This window comes from Cynara cardunculus (assembly GCF_001531365.2).
Source record: "Cynara cardunculus var. scolymus isolate 2C chromosome LG 9, CcrdV1, whole genome shotgun sequence".
Classification (NCBI taxonomy): Eukaryota; Viridiplantae; Streptophyta; class Magnoliopsida; order Asterales; family Asteraceae; genus Cynara; species Cynara cardunculus.
The window spans coordinates 13,875,115-13,889,779 of record NC_037536.1 but is presented as its reverse complement, the minus strand read 5'-3'; the positions used below and the strand labels follow the sequence as shown (position 1 = coordinate 13,889,779).

The window sequence follows — 14,665 nt, the reverse complement described above, 5'->3', positions numbered from 1 at the left end:
AGTTTTATTAAGATTCAATCTTTAAATCGTTAAGAGATGAATCTTGTTTTGCAAAAAAAAAAAAAGTCTGCCTTTTAATGGTTTTAAAAACTTTCTGAATGATTTTGTATCATGGGTCTCCATTAACCATTCAGCGGCCTAATTTCATTGTAAACAATTATCAAAAATTTATATTTCATTTTGCACTATATCATGAGAGGCTCTTAATTATTCTGATCGTTTAATCATTCTACACCAAACCATTCAGCAACTGTCAAACAACCCCTAAATCTCAAATAGAGTTAGAGAGGAGAATCATCTATTCAGACTAATGAAATATGGCTTAAAAATCTGGTCATTGGATATAAAAAAATTACTAAAATTTTATGCTTTTTTTTTCCTAAATTGGTTATTTTGTATAAGATTAAATGGAGAATCTGTAAAATACTGACATGTTTGAATGATTTTTATAATAATTACACGAATTTTATAACAGTTTTTAGATATCATGATATAATAATTTTAGAAGGGTTCTTAAAAGTTCAAAGTTAAAAAATAATCACGAAAAATGACATGACATGGTAATAATATAGTTAGTGTGTACCCATTTTTTACTTAATTTAATTGTATTTATGTAATAATCATGCTATATTATTAATATGGCGTCTTGGTTAGATAAGATGATCGGAGAAGGTCACCGAAGTGGTGGTGGGTGCTGGAGAAGGCCACCGGATTTGGTCCATGTGTGTATATATATACATATATTAAAATAATTAAACTAATTAAATTAAATTGGAATATTAAACTAATTAAAGTAAATTGAATAATCAACACAATTTACTAATTTGGACCTCACAGTTATCACAAACTATCTAGTTCTAATTTGATTAGGCCCCTATATATATATATATATATGTGTGTGTGTGTGTGTGTGTGTGTGTGTGTGTGTGTGGAAGTTCAACTGAGAACACCTCCATTTTACGAGAACGCGAGAACACCCTTATCACATGTGATAATACGCGTTAAGAGACTCTGTGATGTACGGACGACGTGTTATACGACTTAGGCAGTGCCAAAGGTTGTATGCGTCTATGATTTAGCATCACATGTGATGGTATTGATGGATTATAATATCATATTAACAACGATAAACTTGGTTAACATTTGAACCAGACTCTTTATATATATAGGGAAGGGTTCAAACAAGAACCCCTGTGATTTGTGAAAGCACGAGAACAACCTATTAACCTCATATTGAGATAACAATATAATTAAAAGATTTTATAAATTAAAAATGAAATCAAAACAATTCAAAAAACATTAAGAGGCAAAGGGTAATATTGGAATTCAAAGTGATAAAATTTTAAAAACATGATCACACTAAACCCAATAATCTGGATAACATAATGGGTATTATGGTTATCGCTTATTTCAACACGATTTGGGTGTGATAATCATGTGATTATCACACAATTATCACATGAATTCCGCGCGGCTAGGGTTAACTTAGGACATCGACTACCGATTTGATGTGATATGGGTGTGATAATCATGTGATTATCACACAATTATCACATGAATTCCGCGCGGCTAGGGTTAACTTAGGACATCGACTACCGATTTGATGTGATATGGGTGTGATAATCATGTGATATCACTATTATAACATTACTTGTGCACTTAATTTGATCATGGTTTCGATTGGTTAGGGTTAGACAATCACACATTTATCACAACGATTACTTATGGTTTCGATAGGTTATGATTACACTTGATTGATCACGGTTTCGATAGTTTATGGTTACACAATCACACAATTATCACAAGGGAAGAGAAAAGAGTGGAAACGAATGTACAGGAAAAAAAGGATAATTATGACTAATTAAAATAAAATAAAAATTATAAAAATTACTTAATTACATTACTGTCCTTATTAATTTATTTATATTTAATATAAGTTAATTTATTAATTAAAAAAGTTCAAGGTTATTAAATTATTTTTACGTTCTCATAAATCACAGGAGTTTCTGTTTGAACCTATATTTATATATATATATATATATATATATATATATATAAATATAATTAAGTGGAAAAAAAAAACAATGATTAAAATAAAATAAAAGGATTTAAATTTGATGAAAAGGAGATGTCCATTCTCATATCACTTTTTCTTCACTATAAATACGACATATATCTATGTGTGCTCCATCATGCACATTTCATCTCACAGTTCCCAACTCATAAAAGTAGTTTCAAATGATTCATTGCTAGCCGCCGCCACCACCACTAACCACCGTCTCTCTCCTCCACAAACGTTTTCAGGTTGCCGCATAATTAAAAAAGCAAAGGAATTGAATACTTTTTTTGGTTACCAAGAGTCAAAATAATGACAATGATGATGTGCCCACAAGCTCAGGCATCTTTTCTGCAAATACCCACCGGAGGAATGGACTTATCGGCGCTCCGGTGCCGGCCACAGAAGGAAAAAGTGGTGGTGGTCATGGGTGCCACCGGTACCGGAAAATCAAGACTCTCGATCGATCTCGCCACCCGATACCCAGCTGAGATCATAAACTCCGATAAAATGCAAGTCTACGAAAGTTTAGATATCGTCACAAATAAAATCACCGACGAAGAATGCGACGGCGTCCCCCACCACCTCCTGGGAATCGTCGATCCCGAGGCGGATTTCACCGCCGGAAACTTCGTCAGCACGGCGTCACTCACAATGAAATCGATCGTCGGAAGAGGTAAGCTTCCGATCATCGCCGGAGGATCGAATTCTTTCATCGAAGCATTGATTGATGATCAGAATTACGAGTTCCAATCACGGTACGAGGTTTGTTTCTTGTGGGTCGACGTCGCAATGCYKGTGCTCCAYCGRTTCGTKTCSGAYCGKGTCGAYCGRATGGTGGCCGCCGGRATRGTKGAAGAAGTYMGAAASATGTATAAMCCKRAYGCCGAYTACTCGAAAGGRATYCGRCGAGCCATCGGAGTGCCGGAATTCGATTCTTATTTCCGCGCCGAATATTCAAATTCCGGCGACAAAAGAACTCGCGCCAAATTGTTGGAAGACGCCATTAATGAAACAAAGATAAATACGTGTAAACTCGCTTGCCGGCAAATCGGAAAAATTCACCGGTTACGGAATGTTAAAGGGTGGAAAATTCACCGGCTAGACGCCACCACCGTCTTCCAAAAAAGGGGCCGAGAAGCCGATGAGACATGGGCGGAGATGGTGGCAGGACCAGGGTCGGTGATCGTAAACCAGTTCTTGTACAACTTTGGCCATTCTCGGAGCTTTGCTACGACGGCAGACAGCGGCGGCAGAGCCATCAGTAGAGCGGCGGCGGCGATGGTGGCCGCCGCTCTGTAGTAGAGGCAGAACATTATTCCATTACCAAGTTGACGGACATAACAAATTTTTGTATGAATAAGAATATTGGTAGATGAGTGATTTTACATTTTTGCCCCGGACTTGATTAACATGCATTGTTAACTTGTACCGTACAAGTGATGATGCATGTTTTCATGATTTTTCGGGTAAAATCCCCTGAATACCCTTGTCATTTTTCTATTATCCTTCATTACAAATAAAATTATTGCTTCTTTTTTTAAGATGAATTATCATGTATTTATTGTAAAATATAATAACTTTTAGTATAATGAGTGTAATGATATGGAAAGTGACTTAGAGTTGGGTTGACGTGAGATCAGTCTGTTTTCGCGAGACCCATAAGACTATTTTTTTTATACTTAAACTTCACAGCAAAACGTTGTGAAGGTAAAAAATAAAATTGAACATTCACAACGTTTTGCTGTGAAGTTTCAAGTGTAAAAAAATAGTCTCATGGGTCTTATAAAAACATATTGGTTTCACGTAATACCAAGTCAAGTGACTTATTCAATAAGTTTACAGGAGGAGTTTTATGCAAAAATCCTAAAAAAATTCAAACATGTCTCTTCCGGTTAAAAACCATGCACCTTTTATCTATGAAAAACTCTCATACAAAAACTTTCTTAATCCATGCAGATCGATCAATCCATACAGACAGTTTTATCCATACATGACTTAATGAACTACCAACCAAACAACCCTTAAAAACCATTAAAAAGTTGAGAATAATGAAAACCATTGATCATTTATTGTTTCACAAATAAATTTGGTTGTAACATTGTTAATTCACGACGTGAAACCAAAAAAGAATGGAAATTCCCTTCACATTGGTGTCTTTTGAAGCCGATTTCCTTGTGGGGCCGGTTATAGTTGCCGTTAAGCAATTTTTTTACCTGAAAAATACAAAAAGATACATATTAGAAATAATCACATTGTACGAAACTGTATTTTCATATTCATTATTTCATAACGTGAAACAACACATAAAATAGATTTTCAAGATTTACAGCTTTTTTATGGTTTTCATTTAATTATTTTCCTTTTGAATATAAATAAATAAACTTTCATTTAATGTTAAATAAAAGTAATTTTTATATATTTAATTTTAAGTAGTTACAATTTGGTGGTACTAATCATTGGCAATCATTGACTTTTGTGGTCAACTTATATTTATTTTAGGCCACTTCAACCTTAATACACAAATCACACTAATATCTTACTTTTTAACATAAAAATTGTTTTCATTTAAGTAAAAAAAAAACATATTTTTTTAGGGTAAACTACCAATTTGGTCCTTCTGTTTGTTGAACACAACATTTTTCATCCCCGTAATGTTGATATTAACAGATGATCTTTATGGTTTGTAAAAACGTTCGGATTTGATCTCTCTCTTTAACAACCGTTAAAAAATTCGCTAAATGGAGGCACTTTTTATTGATCTTTTGTCTTTTATCCAAACAAAAACAATTTTACGATTGTGATGCTTGTGGTTTTTAATTAGGTAAAAAAACAAAAAAAATAATAAGATGACGAAAATGTCCATATTTAATGGAATTGTTTAATTGTTGTTAAAAGAATGGACCAGATTCAGACGTTTTTGTAAACTATGATGGTCATTTTGTAATTTTAAAATTATAGGGACGAAAAGTGTTGTTTTCAACAAATCATAAGGACCAAATATGTAGTTTACACTTTTTTATTATTGTACTATTTTATTAATTGTTACTTACATTTTCAAAAACATTTTACTCACAAAAACATGCTAATACAGTCTAACAATATTAGTCTTTTTATTTAAACCCGCCTCTAAAAAGATATATCTTAGAAAAAGGTAAATTACATGAAAAAGTAACGTAATTTAACTTGATTCCTATTTTAGACATAGTACTTGCAAGACTTTCATTTTGGTACCTAAGATGTAAAGTTTTGAACATTTAAGTACACAAGTAACCAGTTGAAGCATTAGTCGGTTATCATGCTGATATGACGAGTGATGTGATATTCAACTCAGTATCATTTGCTAACATAGTTAGTGCCATGGATTTTTTTTAATCTAAAATTAGTCTTTTTAAAATCTAAAATTAGTCTTCAACTGGTTATCCGAGTACTTAAATGTTTAAAATTTACATCATAAGTACCAAAATAGAAGTTTTAAAAGTACGTTACCCAAAATAGGAATCAAGTTAAAATACATTACTTTTTCATGCAATTTTCCTTTTAAAATTTTATCATATAGTTCATCATAATAACGTAACATTATTCCAAAAATAATTTACTTTCAAAAATGAAATCCTCAAAACTAAATAAATTTGTATAACAATGATCAGATTATATAAAGTTTGGTCGAGTTTTTAAATGGTCATCGTTCAATCATATTATGCCTAACCATAACTGGGTTTTTTTATTTATTTCAAAAGACAGTTAAAAAAGTTTACGAAATAACTGTAAGTATAAAAAAGATTGTTGCATAAAAGTTTAAACGTCAATCATTCTTCTGTTCAATAGACGGGATCTTATTCTTTCATGTTTCATTTGTTACTTTGTTTTATTCGGTACGTCCAAGAATAGGATGAATGATTGATTTTATGTCGCGAAATGAATTAAGTCAAAAATGCCTCGACAAGGGACAAAAAATGACCCATGCTTTTTCATAAAGCAAAGGTACACTTGCGCAATGCATAAGGTACGGTTGTTGATTGCATCTATTCCAACAATCACCAATGTTCGAGCATCTATCCTTTCACTTCTGACCCTGACCTCCACTCTCAGGGTTAGATATAAACCTCCAGCAGAGAATCGTCCGTCACATTCTTAATCATCAGTCAACTCATGAAAATATTTCATTTCAAGCTGACAATTAGCCAGCCTCCCAAAAAAAAAGATTTCTCTATAGACCTCTATAAACTAATATATTAGATAAACGGGCAAATTGCATGAAAAAGTAACTTGCTTTAACTCGATTCATATTTTGGGTAATGTACTTTCAAAACTTCCATTTTGATACCCAAGATGTAAAGTTTTAAACATTTGAGTATCCGTGAAACCGGTTGAAACATTAATCGGTTACCATGCTGATGTGACGAGTGATGTGGTATCTGGTTAATGTTTCAGCAAATAATATTGAGTTGGATACCACGTCACTCGCCGCATAAGCATGGTAACCGGTTAATACTTCAATCGGTTACCCGAGTACTTAAATGTTTAAAACTTTCCATCTTAGGTACCAAAATGGAAGTTTTGAAAATATGTTACCCAAAATAAAAATCAAGTTAAAATAAGTTACTTTTTCATGCAATTTACCCTAAATAAATTAGGTTAACTTGTTTATGTTGGACTGACTAGAAGTTTACCCGTTGAGCAGCTTGATGCATATTGATTCTGAAGCTAAGAACTCGAACCCTTAATCTTGATTCATGTTTCGTTCTATTATCTCACCCTCTAGCTTTTATTTTATGGTTTTTATGCAACTTTGAGAGAGCGGGAAAGTCTTCAGCTGGATATCAAATTATACAGTATTCTGATGCATTAATAAGGTTCAAGTGTTTATTTTACAGTTAATTGCATTTATCACTTGATTATCAATTAATTTTATAGAGTTCAAACGTGCAGTTTTAAAAAGTTGTACATCAACATTAATAAGTTGTAAAACATAAGCTTATAATGTTGTACAAAATGTGAATATATTCATGATCAAAATATTGAAATTATATATTGGTGTGGTACCAAATTAAAAAGAATAAATGTATTGATATAATTTGTTTGACTAAAAAATACATTTAAAAAAACTAAGTAAATTTATAAAGTTCATCAATTAGTTTTATGGAGTTTTAAGAAATCGACAAATTGCATGAAATAGTAATGTATTTTAACTTGATTTCTATTTTGGGTAACATACTTTAAAACTTCCATTATGACACCTAAGATGTAAAGTTTTAAACATTTAAGTACTCATGTAATCGGTTGAAGTATTAACCGGGGTTACCATGTTGATATGGTAGTGAGTGATGTGGTATCTGGTTAATGTTTCAGCAAATAATATTGAGTTGGATACCACATCACTCGCCACATCCACATGGTAACCGGTTAATACTTCAACCGGTTACTCAGGTACTTAAATGTTTAAAGTTTTACATCTTAAATATCAAAATGAAAGTTTTGAAAGTACGTTACTTAAAATATGAATCAAGTTAAAGCACACTACTTTTTCATGCAATTTGCCCTTAAGAAAAAATATATATAAGCTATAATAATTGACAACATTGAATTGTAAGATATTTTCTTAATAAAATGTATCTGATGCTTAATAAGTTACTTTTAAGAGTTGTCAAATGCTTCATTATAAAGATAATAGGGTGTAAAATTTATTACCATCACATTGACCATAACGACCCTCGGTCATCGTTTTGGTACGACAAGCAATCCCTTTCCTATAAATGGATTCACATACCGATAGTGGCACTAAAGATATATTCCAACGTTCTAGTTGTATCAACAAGAAAACTGAAATCATCCCCACAAGCATCTCTTTTAGCCCCTACCCATGTAACAAGAGTCCTATTTGACCCCTTGGTTCTAAATGTTCCATGAAAACCAAAAACACTGAACACAAACATATACAGTATATCTCACTTAAAATAAAGATATAAGATTCAGTTTTCGGATGGCTCATACAAAAGGAATCTAACTCCTTTTTTGTGAGATGGGTCAGACTAATAAGATAGCATACAGAAGATTCGTGATCATGTTAAATCATGTCACCAAGATAAACCAAACCACACATATCTTGTATATCCCACTTGAAAGTAGAGTATGGGATTCAATCCTTGCAGGCTCACACAAAAGAAATCTAACTCCTTTTTCAGAGATGAGTGAGAGTGGTGATATTGATAACAAGGTATACCTAAGATTTGTGGTCATGTTACATCATCTCACCAAGATAAACCAAACCAAGCCAAACATATCTGGTATATTCCACTTGAAAGTTGGTACTTGGATTTGGCCCAGTATTGGCTCACACAAAAGGAACCATATTCTTTTTTGTGAGAGATGATTCAGACCGATAAGAGGGCATGCCGGAGATCTGTTCTCATGTTAAACCGTCACCAAGATAAACCAAACCAAACCAAACATATCAGTATATCTCACTTGAAAACAGGGTTCAGGATTCAGCACGAGACTAGCTCACACAAAAGGAATCTAACTCCTTTTTTCTAAGATGAGTGAGAGTAGTGAGAGAGACTGATAAGAAGGCATATTGGAGAATATGTTACCATGTTAAATCCTAATGAGTCCTGTACACCCGTTCAACCGATTTTTGTAAGTATAATTTTTTAGTTATAAAAGGTGCCCACATTAAATTTTGAGGGGTGCTTCGGAATATTAGAAAATGCAAGAAACATTAACCAAAAAGTCTCGAAATCAACTAAAAAACTTTTAGAAAATCCCTCGAGTTGAATTCGGCTAAAAACAAATCGAGCAACTTTACAGGCCTTTTTGATCCACCTTACAAGTATACTGTATACCCACTCGACAAAAATTCTGGGTCCTCCACTGTCATCAAGATAAACCAAACCGAATATATACAGTATATCTCACGTAAAAATATGGTAAGGGATTCATCCCGTTACAAATCACACAAAAGGAATCAAACTCCTTTTTACGAGGCGAGTCAGACTGATAAGAGGGCATACCCAAAGATTTTGTGATCATGTTAAATCATGTCACCAAGATAACTTGTCCACAAGAGATTCTGAAAACCATTTCTACAGCTAGATCATCAGAATCCAGAAAATGGGAAAGGTACGGGCACGTTAAAGGTCGTTTTCGGGTTCACACGAGCGTATTACAAAAGGAACAACCAGCTGGATGCATAAATATAGAAATGATATTCCAAAATCCAACCTTGGATTACCACAAAAGAAAGCAAAAAACCTCTTACCTTTTTTGATTTCTCTCTCAAGAAAGCCGCACAAATGGTGGTTTGTCTGTGTAAATAGCAAGGATTCCCGATTTCCCCCCTGCACGAATAGATAGAAAAGACCGAGCAATCTGACTTCACTATAATAAAATTGGTTTTATAGGATGTCTAGATCGTCTAAAGGGTTGTTTGGTTGATTTTCCATTAAATCCTGTATGAATAAAGTTGTCTGTGTGGATTAATCAATTTGTATAGATTGGGAAAGTTTTTGTTTCACAGAGTTTTTTTCATAGATAAAACTAGCGTGTTTTTAATTGGGAGAGATATGTTTGAAAAAAACTTGGCTTTCTGCATAAAGCTTCCTCATGTAAGTTTACTGAATAAGCTATTTTATGTATCATTAAGCCACTACCGAATAGTTAAGTATAGCTGAGCGAATAGGTTGTAAGTCCCATTAAGCTTATTAAGCTGCTGAAAAATAATCCCTAAGCGTCCTAATAGAATATTTTATAAAACTTAGTTTATAGGCTCAAACTATAAAATGTCCTACCTAAAAGCGTTACAATAAGGTTTATAGGACGTTTTTATGCATTTTAAAAAGTTTTTAGGACACTTTTAAAACAAAGCGTCATGTTAGCTATTTCTATAGGACACTTCTTAAAAATGCCCTAAAAACCCATCTTTTTATAGGATACTAATAATGTCGTATAAAATAGTTAATACGACATTTTATTTTAAAAGTGTCCTAAAAAACTTGTTAAAACGCCTAAAAAGTGTCCTATAAACCTATAGTAACACTTTTAGAAAAGATGTGTTTATAGGACACTTTATTTAAATAGCTAATAGGACATTTTATTTAAAAAGTGTCCCAAAAAAATTGTTAAAACACCTAAAACCATCATATTAACCTATTGTATTAAGATAGGACGCTTCTACATTTTAGGCGTCCTATAAAATCAATTATATTTAGTGCTTGAGAAAATAGCAACAACTTCATTTTCAACTGGCCCGTGTTACAGATTAAAAATTAAAAAAGAACACGAAGATAAGCATAGAATAAACCTCTTGATCAATCAATCGTTATCTCAGGCATCCGCTTTTATCATTGCCATAAAGAACAAGTCCAAGATACAAAAAGCTACATGCTTTGAATCGATTCGATTAGTCATTCGTGTGTTAAATCTAGTTATACAGTAGCATGCTAGACCAAAAACAACAGAAATCAAAGGCTAAAACACAAATCTATGATCTTTTGAGTAGATATACAAATTTAGAATTACCCGATTTTATTTAAACATCATTTGATTCAAGATATGAAATGGTATTCTTAAAATTTTTATTAAATCAAATCTATGATGTAAAACCATAGCTTGATTGCAAATTTATAACTCCAAATGGCAAAAAGAACAGAAAGAGATACTACAGAAATACAAATTTAGAATTACCTGAATTTAGAGCATCCATCGTGGTTTTTATAAGAACCTCATTATTATACTTTTTTCTTGCCACATCAGCGCCACTTCAACAAAACAAAAACTTCAATAAAACTCCCCAGTAGAATTCTTAACAAGAACCTCATCTTCCCATTTTTTTATTTATAAATAACTATATAACTTTATTTGTTTTTATATATGTATATAGGGTCAGGTTCACGGGAAAACCACATAAAAATGGAAAACTGAGGAACACCCTAATAACAATTCATCTATCCAGAATGTACATGTGCATAAAAGTTGAGTACAATAAAAAAGCTATTGTCTTACAGTTGTCTAATGATACATATGAAAATGCATACAGAATTTTTATATACAAGTACAGCCACAAAATTTGTGTTTCTATGTGTAAGGCTCTCCAGAGGATGGCAGCATTACCCTCTATTTGTTTATATATATATAGGGTCAAGTTCAGGGGAAAACCACATAAAACGGAAAACTGAGGAATACCCTAATAAGCATTCATCTATACAGTATGTACATGTGCATAAAAGTTGAGTTCTTGTACAAGAACTTGTGTCCCAGGTTCTTGTAAGAACCTTCTAAGGAAACGTGTCAAGTAACTCTATTGTGGATGCTCTTATTTGGCCATCATTTGATTCAAGATATGAAATGGGATTCTTGAATTTTTTTTTATTAAATAAAAATCTACAATGTAAAACTACAGATTGATCACAAATTTATAACTCCAAATGGCAAAAAGAAAAGAAAGAGATCCTACAGAAACTACCAGAGGCATAAAAACTGGAACTGCTACATAGATTTAGACCCTTAATCGACTTCCGCATGAATAAGTGATGTTGCAAGATCCACCAACTAATACAGAATACCTATGAACGGGTCTAGCAAGAAAAGGGGGCAATCGAACAAGCAGCTCACAAACACACTGATCATCAACCTGAGACAGCCACTTACAACATTGCTGTTCTATTGGCGTATCTCTATGCCGATGATGCCTATGATGATGATGGTGTTTATGCCCATGTCCACGCTTGTGGTCGTGTTGATGGTCATGCTCGTTATCATTATCATCATCATGGTCATGGTCATGTCTATGACGACGTCCATGCCTGTGATCCTCCCCGTCCTCATCAGATGAAGGTGGGGGAGGAGCCATTGGAGCCCGAGGTGCTTGAGGAGGGACTTGTACGAATGGCAGATATGCACACGCCTGATTGGCAAGGGCCATTTGGAAATTGCAGAGGGGGCGAGGGGCAAAAGGGGTAACTGGTACCAGAGGGACTAACTGGCCTTCGCTACTGGGATGGAGAACCAGAACCAACATAAAGAGAGCCAATTTAAGAATGCTGATCACTATGACCATAGTTTCCTTACAATAGAAAAGCTATTGTCTTACACTTGGCCTGCAAATGCATATAGAATGTTTATATACAAGTGCAGCCACAAAAGTTGTGTGTTCTTGTGGGTAAGTGAAATTAGAAACAAGATTACGAACAAGGGTAATTTTGCAATTGGTTTGTTATGGACCTCCACTCGCTTTGCATGAGGATCGGGTAGATGTTGTTTGGTGAAGTATTGTTTACTTCCCACATGCCAAACTTATTCCTACCACATTCACAAGAAAACATGACCAAAGTAGTTCATTTTGCCAAGGAATTACAAACAACTCATCCCACATATATAGAAAATGGGATTTGTGAGCTCCTTATAAGCCTCAAGTAGTGAGATGTCAATAACTTCCACCATAATTTTAAGTTGAATTCAAAGTTATTGGATCAGCTTGTGGGTGTTACAAATGGTATCAGAGTTGATCCTTGTACCATCAGGATGGTTAAGCAAACCTCATTGGTATGATGATGAATCCATGTTTGTAACATCTTAGGTGAATCCCCACATCGCCGATTACAAGGAGAAAGATTTCGGGCAGGCCTGCTTTAAGTTGGATTCGAAGTTATTGGGTCAGCTTTGGGCTTTAGGGTGTTAATCACCCATCAGCAGGTTTAGGCTTATGGGATTTGGTTGTGAGCGTGTTTTTGACTAATGCACGGGTTTCGTCTATTTGTCCCTACAAGGGCGCTCCAGAGGATGGTGTCATTACCCTTTATTGCATAATATTCTTGTAAGAATAGTTACTGTTATTCTTGTTTTTGATATGTCCTAATCCCATTATCTTGTAGAATAAGTTTGCCCCATGCCTTGGCTAAATCTCACCCCCCACCCCACCTTACTTCTATCTTTCTTTCAACTCCTCTATACTACTCCTCAAAGATGCATTCTTTCTTTTTTGCCCTGCTGCTCTAAAGAAAACAAGCTAGATCCGACAGGGGCGGACCTATTAAGCCCTGAGTAGGGTCCTGTGCACCCGCTAAACTTTGGGGGGTACTCGGGATATGTGAAAATACAAGAAACATCAACCAAAAAACCAAAAAAATCCCTCAATATCAACCAAAAAACTGAAAAAAAATCCCTCGAAACACTGGAATTCGGCTAAAAACACATTAGACGAATTTTTGGGCCGTTGATCCACCCGCTTTGCAAAAATCCTGGGTCCTGTCACTGGTTCCGACCATGCAGGTTTTGACTTCAACTCAATTGATATATGTATACACATTAATCATCAAATATCGAAAAGAAATCAGAAATTGAAATCATCCATCTAATCATCTTCAGAAACTAATATCATGAAGAACCCAAAAATTCTTCTGAATTCATTTGGGTCCTTTAAGAAACTCCATTTACATTTGTGGATGATGAAGGGTTCTCCTGAAGATTCTGACAATATCCTACTTATGCAAGTTAGATCTACCTATACATCTATATATATATATATGTATGTGTATATACATGTATGTATGTATATATACATGTATGTATGTATATATACATGTATGTATGAATATATACATGTATGTATGTATGTATGTATACACACACAACCGAATTGCCTTACCATTATGTTATTTCTGGCTAATAGAGACATTGATCAGATGGTCTATCATATATAAGCAACTGTTTAACGAAAACTAGTGAACAACAATACTCAAATAGTTAGATATTCATCAATAGCTCAGTGTAGATTAAAGGACAAAAGGACTATGTATATGTATATACCTCTGATACACCGAATAATCCAAGTTCCATTTTGGCTGTTCTTAGATCCATATTAATCGATCAGACGATCAGTGTCATCTCAATCCCATCTTCCATCGACACACAGAAGATCACTGAATGCTTCATGAACACACCTCATAATGCACATGAAAACCATGTCCAGCGACGGGAATTCATCTACCACATGAAATCCTTTTTCGTCTTTTAGACCTTTCATCCGCAACCCTAATTTGCTGGTATTTATTCTACCGATTTGGATTACTTGATCCAGTTCGATTGAAACCCCTTTGATAACCTTTACGCATTTCCTCCAAGTTTTTTCAATCCAAATTAAGGATGAAATTGAATCCAAACCATAATCCTTATTCGAATTTTACATTCATTGGAACAATAAGATGCATAGAAATCTGGAAATCGATTGATTTCAAGTCTGTATCGAAGTATGATTGAGTAAACGGGGGACTCTTGCAATGATAGTTCCATGATTTAACTGAAACGATCTATTTGGTAAAACAAATGGATTCAAATGATTCAGTATGAATTGTCGGTAAAAAAAAGCGAAATGAATGTTGGTTCGCATATAATTTTCAAATGATTTTTTCTGGTTTTATAATTATTCACTTGTGAATCAGAGAAGTACTAAAACTCTTCGGGGCTGTTTGGTTGCCTCTTAACGGTGACATTAAGAGGACACCTCTTAATCGCTAAGAGGCTAGAGTTGTTTGGCAAAAAAAAAATGACCTCTTAATGGTGACAAAAGCCTCTTAATCATTTAGGGGCTAGGGCTCCCCTCAACGATTCAGA

At 34.0% G+C, this 14,665-nt stretch overlaps 2 protein-coding genes across 2 annotated transcripts; one reads left to right on the top strand and one right to left on the bottom strand.

Annotated features, from left to right (window-relative positions):
• Window positions 1–2,206: 2,206 nt before the first annotated feature.
• On the top strand, window positions 2,207–3,358 carry LOC112517814 (adenylate isopentenyltransferase 3, chloroplastic-like). The gene has a single exon (XM_025125186.1). The coding sequence runs from the start codon at window positions 2,369–2,371 to the stop codon at window positions 3,356–3,358; it is 990 nt and encodes a 329-aa protein (XP_024980954.1). The 5' UTR covers window positions 2,207–2,368.
• Window positions 3,359–11,552: 8,194 nt separating this feature from the next.
• On the bottom strand, window positions 11,553–12,113 carry LOC112517813 (polyadenylate-binding protein 1-B-like). The gene has a single exon (XM_025125185.1). It carries the CDS (start codon window positions 12,111–12,113, stop codon window positions 11,553–11,555), a length of 561 nt encoding a protein of 186 aa, XP_024980953.1.
• Between the last annotated feature and the right edge of the window lie 2,552 nt (window positions 12,114–14,665).